Source organism: Salmo salar, chromosome 16 (genome assembly GCF_965601325.2).
Source record: "Salmo salar chromosome 16, fSalSal1, whole genome shotgun sequence".
NCBI classification, from domain to species: Eukaryota; Metazoa; Chordata; class Actinopteri; order Salmoniformes; family Salmonidae; genus Salmo; species Salmo salar.
The window spans coordinates 70,627,904-70,642,234 of record NC_138306.1 but is presented as its reverse complement, the minus strand read 5'-3'; the positions used below and the strand labels follow the sequence as shown (position 1 = coordinate 70,642,234).

The following is a 14,331-nucleotide window of genomic DNA, read 5'->3' as shown; positions in this document are numbered from 1 at the left end:
AATTTCTTGTAACAGAATTAACACCATATTAGATGTACTGTAATACTTTACGTTGATAAATGGTGTTGTCAACAGGGATACCGTAATATGTTTCACCGAAACAACTTCATAAAAAAAAAAATCTGATTCCTTACAAAATTGCTTGGCATTGTGTACCTTTTGCATCCATCGGAGGTGCAAAAAGTCATTTTGGCGACATCAATGTAAAAACCAGCTTCATAGTTTGTAGGTATACACTCTTTCTAAAAAAAAAAAGGTGCTAAGTAGAGGGTTCTTTGGTTTGTCCTCATAGGGGAATCATTTTTGGTGCTAGGTAGAACACTTAGCAAAGGGTTCTACATATAACCCTCTATGTAGGTTTTTTCATAGAGCCCCTGCAAATGGTTCTACCTAGAACCCTCTATGAAGAGTTCTTCCTAGAACCCTCTATAAATGATTCTACCAACAACCCATTTATCATCAAAAGGTTCTTGCTAGAACGCTCTATTCAAATCAAATTTTATTTGTCACATGTGCCGAGTACAACAGGTGTAGACTTTACCGTGAAATGCTTACTTACGAGCCCTTTCCCACCAATGCAGAATTAAAAAGTCTGAAAATGTGCACAAAAAAAGAAATAGTAATACAATAAAATAACAATAATGAGGCTCAATACAAGGTACTGAGTCAATGTTCTGGGGTATGCAGTGGTTGAGGTGATTGAGGTAACCCACATGAAGGGTTCTACTGATAATCATTTTATCTTTTCAAGGGTTCTTCCTAGAACCCACTATGAATGGTCACACCAGCCTTATTTGCCTTTAAAATTAAACCCTTTATGACAATACATAACATACATCACAATGTGTATTTTTTGGGGCCGAGTTATACCCTTAGCACAGTGGTGTTAGCAAACTCCTGGTTTACAGGCCACATCAGGCCTGCAAGTGAAATTATATTTGCTTGGAAAGTGATGTGTAATTCCTATTGGAATCCAGCCAATCATTGTAACCTGCATTCAGAATGAGAAATTAAAGTAGCTAAATCATCTAAACTGGAACAACAATCTCAGATATGGGTGCAATAATTCCGAATCCTAACAGATTGTATTAGTTTTGAAAAATGTATGTTATTTATCTGGAACAACTATCTCAGTAACGTGCAATAAGTCCAACTACAGTACTAACAGATTGGGTAAGTTTATCTTTGTGTAGCATAACATTAATCAACTAATCAATGTAAATGCAAAAACACAGATATTAAAAAAAAATAACTATTCTAAAAATCAACCTGCAATAAAGCATGCTGGGAAATATGATAATGATGGGCATGGTTTTGTGTGTTTTACTCTAAACAGAGTAAAAATGACACAATCACACTTAACTCTGGTCATTAACATCAATACTGATGTTCTTTTACACCACTGAGTGTTAAGTTAATTTAACTCCTGAACTAGAAATATTACCTAGTGAAAAATCAACACTAGGTAAAACTGGCCAATTTGCTCTGTACCATACGATACAATGCTGGTTCACTCTTTCCCATCTATTCTTCTACTCTCTGCTCAATAAAAAGATTTCAACTATGTCAGCACTGTATATGTACAATGATTAAGGGAATCGTTGCACATATCACATGCACACATAATTCAATATAGGTACAGTATAAAACATTTTCACAACAATTTTTACTTTTCAGATTACTCTCATTCCTGATGTTAGTTTAAACACTGAGATAAACAGTCATGCTCAGGCACTGTTTAATAGAAAGAAAACAATTGAAAGAAAAAAGATTACTCAGATTCAGAAGGGTTCTATGTAAAACTCTTCTTGCCTGTCAAATAATCCTTCTTTCCTTCCAAAAAAATCATCAAAGAACCCTTTCTTCCAAAAATAGCTGTTAGGATGAAAAAAATTCTAGGTAGAACTCTTTTACTTACAAAGAACCCTCATCTTCCAAAAAGGGTTCTTCAGATCAAAACGGTTCTTGGTAGAACCCTATCCCTCTGCAAATAACCCTTTAGGAACCCTTTTCGCTAGGAGTGTAGGTCTAATACTATGCTCTCTCAAACACCATACGTCCATGATGCTCCACCCAATGGGAATAGACACTGGCAAGAAACGAGTGATCTCCAACAACTCACCCGGGACATGGACAACAAAGGGCGATGACGATAGCATATTCCACTTTCTATCATGTGATCACGTGGAACACTCGCCTGGGGAAAGAAGCAACAACTCAAGAACCCCTTTACAACTTGCTAGTCAGAGCACTTTATCGGCATGTGGAATAAAACTATTGGATTCCTTAGGACTGGAGGACGTTGGCTGACGCATATGCTGTAGCATACGACTGATGAGAGGAAAGCACAAGGAGCTAAGCTGACGTAGACGCTGCATCGGGCCTGTTGAGAGATCCTCCACAAGTTCCATTTTTAACAAGCACACCCACAGAGTGCCAACTCTGCCCTCTCTATTGTCCAAATGGGTGCTAACTGTCACACGATTCATTCCACGGAGGAGGAGAGAGCCACTGTTTTTTTTTCTTTCCACGTTATTGTCCTTTCACAATGATTTACCCAGACTTCAATATTTAGTATGTTGACATGCACATTAATAATTCAAACTGATTAAATGGATTACGGCCGAAGGCCGAGTATGGCATTAGTCAGGTCATAATCGAAGTAAGCAAACAATGGATTTCTTAGCAATTTTTAATTTATTAGGACATGCAAACACCATAATCGGAGTTCCAGTGATTTATTTGATCTCTGCATGTGCTAGCACCAGCAGCGCTAGCCTCCCTCTTTTGCGCAAGTGGAGTGAGTTCGGGAGAAGAAAAAAAATCCACATACTCAGGCTTCCCAAAAATGACATGGTCGCTGTGGTAGAACGTTTATCTTGATTGCCGATTTTACAGCATTTATCAAAGTCCCATCAGGTAGCCTGGTTTCAGATGTGTCCATGTAAACAGGATTATTAGGGAAATCAGAGCATATTATTTTGGGCATTTAAACGTACCCATTGTAGCCTGGATTAATCCAATGTGTTTGTTTAAAAAACATTTAAATTCTCTATTCCAGAGTCAATTTCGAGATCCACATTAAAATGTCTGTCTCACAAAAATGGGAAATTCGTTTACTACCTCCCACCATTTCATTATCAGGTCAATCTCCAAGCGCCTAGTCTAATTCCTTTATCAGGCCTGCTTCTGAATTATGGTCCTCGATGTGTATGAAAGCCATAGAGAACAGAAAAAAAAACATCACATGGGTGGAATTTTACAGTAAATCAGACTCCAATTAAAGACTATCTACTGTACACACAGCACAGGCACATACCCACACAAACACCCTGATGAGCAAACACACACACACAAAAACACACACAGAAAAACACACACAGAAGTGCATAAACACACACACATCCTTATGACACACACACAGCTCCCTTATGCCAGCTCCTCAGTATGGTCTAAGAATTCTAATCTTGGCAACGACAATAGGCTATTTCTACCCATACATAGCAGCAAAATATGCAATTTCATTTTTAAAGTCTGTCCCTGTGAGGGTAAACAATCTCCATATTATGGTCATGAGTCTTGCATGAAATCACATTGTCACATATTGAGCTTCTGCTAAAATCCATCTTCAATACACAGTTGTGTGTGTGTGTGTGTGTGTGTGTGTGTGTGTGTGTGTGTGTGTGTGTGTGTGTGTGTGTGTGTGTGTGTGTGTGTGTGTGTGTGTGTGTGTGTGTGTGCGCACACATGTACGTGTACGTATGTGTATGTGCGTGCGTGTGTACATGTGCGTGTGTGTGTGTGAGACCGTGACCGTGTGTGTGATCCTGCATGGTTTCAAGGAAAATAAATGACAGCCTATCCAGTCAGCACACCAAACAAAATAAACCGTAATCCGTTGCCACATTGACATCAATTTAGCAGCACCTTCTCGCATGTCTACGGCTGTCAACAGCTCTCAAGTCAACTAACAATATCACCCAGTACAGTCGTAACATTCCAGACCAAATAACTGCAGCTACAGTATGCAGCATCATTGGATGTACCATTTATGCATGCCTTTCCTCCCACTCAGAGACAATGACGCACAGAGCTAGGGCAAGGGGCTACAGCTAAATGACTTGACACACTCAAGGAAGCAATACATCAACCTGTTGTTTTTTTGGCCAGACATCACGAGGCTGGGGAGTCAGTAATGCTATGGTTGCCATTTATCAAACGACAGGGTTGCTGCAGCTTCTGATCAACGGCTGCAGCAGTATAACCAAACAAACAAAACACGAGCCTAATAAGCACAACTGGGCGACCCAGTGGGAGCATGCTTGGAAACAGGGAGACAGGAAAGAGGCACTGACACACACACATGCACACACACACATACACCGTCCCTGACATTCTACGCACATACACGACTCTCTCCCCTTCCCTCCCGAACACACAAACACTGTCACTGAGATTCTATGCACATACACAACTCTCACACTCTCTCTCACACTCTCTCTCACACACACACACACACACACACACACACACACACACACACACACACACACACACACACACACACACACACACACACACACACACACACACACACACACACACACACACACACACACACACACACACACACACACACACACACACACACACAAGGTTATGCGATGACAGACAAAAATAGCATCCATTTTGAAAACTGTTGTTGCAGTTTCTTAGTAATCCAGGGCCCTTGCTGGCTTTCAGCAAAACACTTTTCACCATCTAACAGAATAGATTTTTTTTGATACGGCACATTTGATTTATTTGGTTTTATCCCTGCAGAGAGGAACAATCACCAGGTCATATTTAACAGGAAATTGTATGCGCAGTAGCTCAGCTCAACCTCTCAGTACCACAGGAATGTGGAGTATACATACATGCTTTTATTACTGTCCTTTTCCAGTATACTCTTATAACATATTTCATTACCATATTATACTACTTTTCATGTCGTCTGGGAAAACTATAGATTGGGGAGACGGGTGAATTAACATCAGACAACATCCCTTAAATATCTTTACAACAGGTACTTGAGAAATAGGCTGATTTGTTAATCACACAAACTGTTCTCTAAACTGCATTATGTTGAAGGTCAAAATGTCAAATGGAAATTAGGAGTTACCCTTGCTTTGAATAAATAAGTTATAGTTTCTTTCTGGATACCCATGAAAACCATTGAAAGGTTACAAATCAGGTTAAAAACACATGTTCTCGCATTGTGAGCCTGTTTGCAAAATGAGAAATAGTATCAGACATATTGATTCAAATAATACAATAAAAAAACATTCATTACAATCGGTGAGAATAACACCCCCCCCAAAAAAACGTTGATCTGTAATTACAGAGGTGAGGGACAAGAAATCTTAATGTGTTGATGAACATTTGAGCGCTTTTACATGCCTGGAGGAATTCCATTAACTATCATGATTAAAGCAATCATCAGACTCATTGGTGCCTGTCAGATCTCATCTCTGCCTTCTCAATTAACCAAATCTCCTTGAACTCAATTGCTCACATCATCATCACGCTGTGGCAGAGCGTCCTCCTCACATGTCCTCTCGGCCCTGCACTGCAGCACAACAGGTTTACAGCAGAGATGTTCCCTCCTTTGGCCCCTCCAAATGAGCTAAGTGAAAGAATCCAGGGAATCCATTGTGATGGAATTGATGTGATTGGAATCCAAAGAATCCATTGTGCCCTTCTACATGGAGTCCCACAGAGGAACCCATTGGCTTATTAAAAGCATTATTTGTCAGGTTAGAGGCTCTCACGTCAACCTCCTGCAGTGGGACATGGCTAATTCATTCATCCATTGGCCAGGAGTCGGCTACCCTGCTCAGGGTCATGGCAACATTGGGGCTGGCTCTGGCTTGAAAATAGGAGCATGAACCCCCCCCCCCCCACCAGGTTCACGTAACAAATGAGATGGGTATATTATTAAATCACAAAGAGGCACATGTCAGTGTAAAGACACACAATTGCGTACATACACACAAACACCGAACACACGTCTCTATACTAACGCCATAATTTGATTCACACCTGAAATACATTTTTCCCAAGCAACTGCAGCTCAGGAGTAAAGCAACTAGGTCAGATTCTCAGTATTGGCTAATAACACACACACAGCAACATGCAGCTTTTGCTGAGGGTGCCGGAAGTAAAATGTTTAGATTTTGTGTCACTTCCCAAATGAGTTACACTGGCACATAATTTACCCCAAAACTGCCAACAGCCTAGGTTACATCGTTTCAGCCCATGACAGGGCCTCTGCCGTTCGCCTGTGGACACTTGGCTATGATTCACCTCTTGTGACGGCTATGACATATCGACAGATACACTGAGTTTCGGGCCCTTCTGTTCTCTAAAATGCTGCCTTCATTTTGGTCCGCTATAAAAAGGCTCACATGCACCCCTTCTGGAATAGGGCCCTGGAGGTTGAAAGGAACACTTTCATGTTTTTTTTTTGGTGACTGTGATGGAAAGTGTTTTTAACCCTATCAGAAGATGATCAGCACAAATGTTGATGTTTGCAATTGGAACCACTATGATTATGAGGACACCCACACAGGATCATTGATTTAAGCATATTGATCAAAACCTCATTGAAAGACCAACTTCTCTTGAATGGTACATGTTACATGCAACTGCCTCTGTGAAGTATCTAACGATAGCCTTTCAGAACGTATATGAACCTGACATCATATTTATTGATGACATTAACATATTTTGGTCAATATAGTGCAATAAGTGCAAAGCAATTAAAACAAATGAAATTGATAAGGGAAAGAGAATTGCGAATGCTTGTATAAAAATAGGTGTTACATTAAAAGATCAGTATTACACAACATAATTATTACTTCAATTATTATTCATGAATTTGATAACATATCAAGAATACATATTAAGAATGAACGCACATATTCATTTTTAATAGTAATCATCCTAATGATAGCTGTTTAAAGGCCCACTTGCCTTCCAATTCCAAAAAGTGCAGAAAGCATACAAGGGCACCTTTTTTCTTCATTAAATGACGCAGTCTTTCTTTGACATTGGGGGGTGTGCCACCTTTTTTTTTTTTTAAATGCCACTTTTACAATGCGAGCTACAGTAAATGATATGGAACTACAAACAAACGTTTACAGAGGATCCTGGAATTATGACACAGGTAATATTGATGAAGAATCAAAAGTTTGGAAAACACATGGCAGAGTATTCCAATAAATACTTACAGACTAAAGCAGAGAATTGTCCTGCGCAGTTTGATGGAGGCACTGCTGTACAGTGTTTTTTTCATCAGAAGGTGATTTATAAACATTTTTTTGTGATTCACAATATATGTATGGTTATATTCCTGAAAATGTAGTTGGGTAAGTTTACCTGTACACTTGCATGTATGTGTATTCAATCTTCAACATATAAAAATAGATTCTAAATCACCAGTTAAGTAGTACAACTTGTGTATTCATCCAGTTAGGTTCAGAGAGAGACTTTCAGTTCCTGCAATGTCATGTAATTAAGAAATAAGAATAATAGAGTTTGGCACACCCCGTTTAATGCTTATTTTGTTGATGTGTCGTGCCAAGGCACCCTCAATATTGAGCCAGTACTTTTAAGGGGGGGAAATCCTTCATATATGGGCAAATCTGTTGCTCAAAACTGACTGAAAGTGGTCTGTTTCTCAAGAACTTCGAGGTAGTCTGGCTCGACTTGAAGTTTCGCTTTTAGTTCCAAATATTCATTTCTGTTGGGCTCCACGTAAACAGTACTCGGCGCTGTGCCATAAAGCACTGTTTCTCGTATCCTCTCTGGGTGTAAGAACTGGCGTCTAACATCAAAGTTTGGGTTGTATGTGTACGAGACAGGGCCAGTGTACTTGTATTCTAGACTGTTACCGGAGGGGGATTGGTTGTCCGCCTCTATGATGCCCCTGAAGAAGTGCTCAGCATTCTGTGCAGGGGAGGGGTCCTCGCGAGGCTCAATAGTGCTCACGCTATAAGTGGGACTCCTCATGTTGCTGTTCCTCTCCTCATCCACATCACTTCTATAAGTCACCTTCAATTCATGGAGGTCGCGGTAATCCTCGACTGTGTTGCCTTCCCTGGACCTGTAAATGGGATTTTTGCACATGTGGCCCATAGGGTGAGGGATGTACTCATACACGTGTCCGGCGGGGGCTTTGACTTTGGGGACGGTTCGGTTATTACTGTAAAGGCTGTACTGCAAGTTAAACGAACTCACGTCAGAGTTGTTGGTGCTGGTGCGGTCGCTCTGGGACTTTTTACGCTTTTTCACCACAACAACAAACAGCCCCGCCGCCACAAAGACGGACATGATGAACACGAGCAGCAGGCTGAGGATGAGGACAGAGAGAGGGACGACGCTGCTAGTGGGGTTAGATCTCTGGTAGGTTTCTGTGGTGGTGGCTCTGTCGGGCAGAGGCTCGTCAGAGGGGGGCGCTGTTGAGACGACTACGTCAGAGTAATCTGGACACAGCTGTTCAGACTGAATGGAACGCATATCAATCCTGCTGTGTCGTTTGGGGGTCTCGCATTTAACCTCATTAACAACGGTGCCTGCACTGAGCTGCTCGAGCCATATCTTCATGCCGACGACGTCACACGAGCAATTCCACGGGTTCTCAATCAGATCTATCTGCAATAGCAATTTTAACTGATCTAACACCCCACTCACAGGCAGGTTTTGGAAATGGTTACTGCGGAGATTAAGTCTAGAGAGGGACAGCCCAGTAAAGATTCCCCCTGGTAAGGTTTTCAGAAGGTTATTGTTGAGAAAAAGCAGCTGAAGGTTTGGCACAAACCGGAAAGTGCCCCCTACAATCTCTCGGATTTTGTTGTATTCTAAGTAGAGATACTGCAAACTCTGCAGGCCAAAAAACATCTCTGCTGTAAGCCTGTCGATTAGATTACCATTTAAATACAGCCTACGCAGGTTGGTTAAATCCCCAAAAGCTCTGTCTTGGATAAGGGATATCCTATTGTTTCCTAGGTGAAGCAAATCCAATCCGGTAGCCTCCAAGAAATCAGATCTGCGTACCACAGCAATGTAATTCCCCGTGAGGTACATTTTTTTGGGATTGTATGGCTTGGGCTTCAGGTCAGATATGTTCTCAATCTTTCTCTCCTGGCAGTTGACATTTAGTCCAAGATCAGCAATCTGCAGATTACACGTACAGGTGGTGGGACAGTCCAAAGGCACAGGAGATTTGGTCTGATAAGCAATGATGGGGCCATAGTTGTAAGGGTTAGCCGGAATCCGGGAGGTGGGCTTTGACCTGGTTCGGTTTGATTGACGGGTGCCCTTGGTAGGCCTTGACGACGCCTTGAAAGCATTCGATGAGGTGGCTGAGGCCGTCACCGAAGCTGGAGTGGTTTGGAAATATCCATTGGTGCTGAGTGGGGGAGGGGGGCGCATTTCATATTCAGAGATTGCTCGGCGGGGGCACAGCTCCTGTTTGGAGACCTCGTCCAGGTCTCTGCCATGCAGCCTGAACGGCGTCTCACAGACCACCTCCCCCACTAAAGCTGTGTACGATATGCTCTCCAGCCAAGCTTTCAGGGCGATGAGCTCACATGAGCAATTCCACGGGTTCTCCTCGAGTTGTAATTCCACCACTTTGTCCATGTGCTCCAGGAGCCCAATGTAAGGAAACATTTTCAACCGGTTGCCCCTGAGGTCCAGATGTGTTAAGGGAACATTCCAGAAAATGTTGGTAGGCAGAGCAGAGAGCAAATTGTCATTCAAAATGAGAACTGTGAGCTGATGCAATTTACTCAGGGCATTGGGCTCTATATTGGTGATGTAATTGTAATCAATCTGAAGGTATTCCAAACTCTCCAGGCCGACAAACGTATCATCCCTTAGGACGTCTATCTTGTTGTTGTTCAAGTGCAATCTCTTTAATCCTTGGAGTCCATTGAAAGCACCCGTTTCCACTTCGTCGATAGCATTGTTGCCTAAATGCAATATGGTCGCCCCAGTGTAGTTGATAAAGTCGTTGAGGGACAGTTTCTTTAAGAGGTTCCCTGTCAGCAGAAGGTGGTACATTGAAAAATGCACCGGGCTTATTTCTGTCAGTCTGACAATCCCTCTGTTCTCGCAGCTGACCGTCAGTATCCCTTCCTTCTCCTCGCATGTACATAGATTCCTACAGATCTCCCCATAATTGTTGTACATCTCGACCAGACTCAGAGATGCTGCGATCAGAAGGATTATATTCAGTATCCAGATATGCATTTTCAAGGGAGAAGGTGCCCCAGCTCACTGAAGTATGGTGCCAGTATGGGGTGTCATCTAGAAGAGAAAGGCAGGCATTGTCTGTTTAATGAACATCTTGTGTTAAGCGGAACATCCCTGCATGCAGTGGTTACAAAGAGCTATACACTTGTGGATAGAGACATAATACACTTTGTAACGTATTTTAGATAACTTAATGCATATACATATTTGGAGGTTTACGTGCAAAAGAAAGAGCAGAAATCTGGACAGAGTTGCAAACACAATATAGTTATGCCAAAAACATTTGTTGCAGCTAAAATGCCACATTCAGTACAGTTCCATTAATATGTAGTCAGCTACAGCATCATATCTCAACATGGTATAGATATCCGAAAAAGAAATAACTCTACATGCGAAATATTGATGACATGCAGTGCATATTGGTGAATGTCACGGAAAAGAGTACAGCCTATGCATGTGTTTCTCTGAAAATAGAACAAGCAGGTTGGTTATAGCTGCCTTTAGGTTGGCGTTCAAATGGCTTGCAAACTAAACCGACCGGCCATCTGCGACATGTATGCAGAATCAATTGCCTTTTCAAATTATATTCCCCGAAGATTCCAGCAAAGAGTTCATCTTGAGACAATGTTTACATTTAATCGTTGCGACCCAGGATTAAAACATACATTTCATGAATGGAATGGAACAAAATTCCATTGTTTAGTTTAGAATTAATGATATATTTTAAACATAGTATACGTGCAACCCTATGGAAAGCCCAATCTCCTACTCACCCCGCAAACCAGACGACTTGCGAATAGTATAGAAACCGCCGGGTATCAATCATTATCATCAGATATCATGATATTTGTTAATAAATGATAAATAGGCTAGTCGTGGTCATTATGGGAGGTGTTCATCCTCAATCATGCATGCGTTAGAAATACTGATTGTTACATAGGGACAGTCACAGCCCTTCATCCCTCGGGCGAAAAAAAGAGACCCAAGTTGATTAAAAGCAAAAAAACGGATTTGCAAGCATTGCTGAATGCCATGCACAATTTATATCTTGATGTTGAATAAATCATATTATAATAAACGTTTTATATCGCATCCGGTATATGTTGAAGTTGAAGAATCTCTTAAATCTTGTTCAAATTATCTCTCTCTCCCTTTCACTCGCTCTCCCCCCCACTCACAAACGCTCGCGCACCACTCACACAATCTCTCTCTCACACACACAAACACACACAAGTTCTATCTGTGACAAAATCCACAAAATAGAAAAAGCTATCAGCCTAGAGGTCCAATTTTGTGGGTGTAGTCATCCTAATATGATCATAGAGTTTATGGTAGGCTAATAGGCTATGGTTTTCTTTACGAAAGGACATTTGATTCATACGGATGAAGAGTGTATTGCATTGCATATTTAGTTAGTCTGTAGCCTATGTAGGCCATTTACCACTAATTAATTTAATCAAAATAGGCCTACACTGAACGAATATGAGGCATTGCAATGATTTCATGAATTGCGCATTCATTCATCACCTTGAAGGACACCGAGTAGTCCCCCCAAAAAGTTATGCAATTTATGTCAATTTATTACATCTACCAGTAAACGCGGATGTATATTATTGCCACTTGAATTAAATCCACCCTATTCATCGTTTTTAATTTAGATTCAACCAAATTGAATACAGCTGTATGTGGATAAAGAGCTGTATGGGGGAAAAATATTTTCAGGACCATGGACAGCTGCCCAACTCAAGCAATAGCTTCCCCTGAAATGAGCAATAGAGCCCTGCATCTCAGACAGAAAATCCGCTGTCCTTACCATGTTAAACCTTGTCAATGCGAACGCATTCCAACTACCTTCCGCTATTTACCATCCTGTCCTATGGTAATGTGGAATCTGTGATTTTCTTTCCTTTTCCACGCTGTAAAATCCTCAAAGTAGAGCCACGGCGGTCTTTAGCTTCATATACCAGGCAATGAATTGCACAAACTGTCTCATTCACGCCTGCAACGTGACGATCAGCGCGACAAAAAACGGGTTCTTGTATTTCTCACAGCGAATCTTGGTCTCTTATTGTGGATTGGAATCAAGGAAAAGTAATAATTTCATATGGGAAAAAAGTGTAATAAACCGAACTGCAAAACATCAGATACATCCATTTCAACTGAGATCTCCCTCTGTAGCACAAGCGCCGGTGAATCGGTGGAAAGGCACGAATCCCTTTGTATCTTGTGAGTGGTACGGCTTGTATTGCGTTGTGAATAGATCTACCCAAGATCCTTATTTTTTCTCTCAGCGTTGACCGCACAATTTGACTGAATATGTATGCGCATCTTAGATAGTTGACTTTAATTCAACATTGTCTGACGAAATAATATGATGTCCTCCTTATGTCTCTGCGCAATCAATTATGCGTTTTTTGTACTGACAATGTTTCAACTGGTGGAACGTGTATCAAGGTTAGCGCAGCATACACAATATGTCAATATTAATTTCCATTCGTTGGAGTCTGAAAGAATCCTGAAATATGTGTGAATATCCCCACCTCTAACGTATAAAACGAGCAAAACATGCATGTTGTCAATATTTAGATTGTATTTGTTGTGTAGTACTTCATGGGGGTGGGGGTCGTGGGAGTGAGGGAGACCTATAGAGGGCAGTACAATGCGATGAAACATACTTTTTTGAGGGTGTACTGTACACATTGCCAGGAAATACGGCTGCATTTACACAGACAGCCCAATTTTGATATGATATTTATTGCCAATAATTTGACCAATCAGATCAGATCTGTTGCCCATAATTGGGCAAAAGATCAGAAATGGGCTGCCAGTGAAAGAATTCTCTGACAACATGGCAACAGGTGCTGTTCATGTGGCATGTAAGTAAGGTCAGTGTGTGGGTGGAGTCCGAGGGTGGCCCGAGGGGGTGTGTGTGTGTGTGTGTGTGTGTGTGTGTGTGTGTGTGTGTGTGTGTGTGTGTGTGTGTGTGTGTGTGTGTGTGTGTGTGTGTGTGTGTGTGAGAGAGAGAGAGAGAGAGTGTCATAGAACATGAGACATACCGATGAGACATACAGTATAACCTAGTTGTAGTTGAGGGTAGCTAAAACTCTCTTTGGTAGGGCTAACTGCCTGCACCTAACTTAAATCTCAGGCATGCCTAAACCATATGGTTTGGGTAAGTGTTAAAAGACATGGAAATGTACTGTACATACAGGAAATCTGTGCAGAAAATTCTAAATTGCATGTATTTTCTAAATTAATTCAACAATTATAACAACCAACACATTTGGGGCTGATTTCCTGAAAAAAGATTAAGCCTAATCCTGGACTAAGAAGCATGTTTAATGGAGATTATCCCTGAAAAGTACATTTTAGTCCAAGACTAGGCTAAATCTGGGTCTGGTAAACTGGGTTTTTCCATTACACCACCAGTGGTTTGCAAGTGATCATATTCATGTTAGCTCTATAGTTTTTTTTTTTTTTGGGGGGGGGGCTGTGTTTCCAGTTAGTTAGGGCTGACACTGAGGACTTGCCACTGAGGACTTGTGTAGAGCAGAATCAACAACATCTGCATCAACAAGACGGTTGCTTTGTGAGAAGGTGTTAACTATAGATGGTGTTAACCCATCTTCACAGTTAGCCATTGCTATATAAATGAAAGCTGAAAAGTACCAATGGCCTGGACTTGGCCGCAAGTTAGAGTGTGGCCAGGCTGTGGAGGTGGCAACACAAAAGTTTGAGCCCTTTTGGTAAAACACTAGGGTAAATCCTTAGTGGAAATAAGCCATTCGAATCTGAACTGTTTGAATTCATAAACTTTTTGCCTGGTGCCTATTCAACAGTCAAGTTTGTGGTTTATCTGTCCATTGGCAAACAAAGACAGGCGATTGGCAAATTAAGGTTTGAATAAGTCTTTGCAACCCCATGCATGTTCGCTCTGCCAGGGATAAAGTCCAATTAGACCTTGAGAGCCATTGAGCAAGCAATGTATACAAATAATTAAATCTAGCTTATGGAGGGGGCTGGCATGTACAA

The 14,331-nt window shown here is 41.4% G+C and overlaps 1 protein-coding gene across 1 annotated transcript; it reads right to left on the bottom strand.

Annotated features, from left to right (window-relative positions):
* Positions 1–6,729: 6,729 nt before the first annotated feature.
* LOC106574416 (SLIT and NTRK-like protein 5) lies at positions 6,730–12,736 on the bottom strand. Its single transcript, XM_014150290.3, has 2 exons — positions 12,113–12,736; positions 6,730–10,353 (listed from the first exon to the last, which is right to left on the bottom strand). The coding sequence occupies exon 2, from the start codon at positions 10,294–10,296 to the stop codon at positions 7,693–7,695; it is 2,604 nt and encodes an 867-aa protein (XP_014005765.1). The 5' UTR covers positions 10,297–10,353; positions 12,113–12,736; the 3' UTR covers positions 6,730–7,692.
* Positions 12,737–14,331: the final 1,595 nt, after the last annotated feature.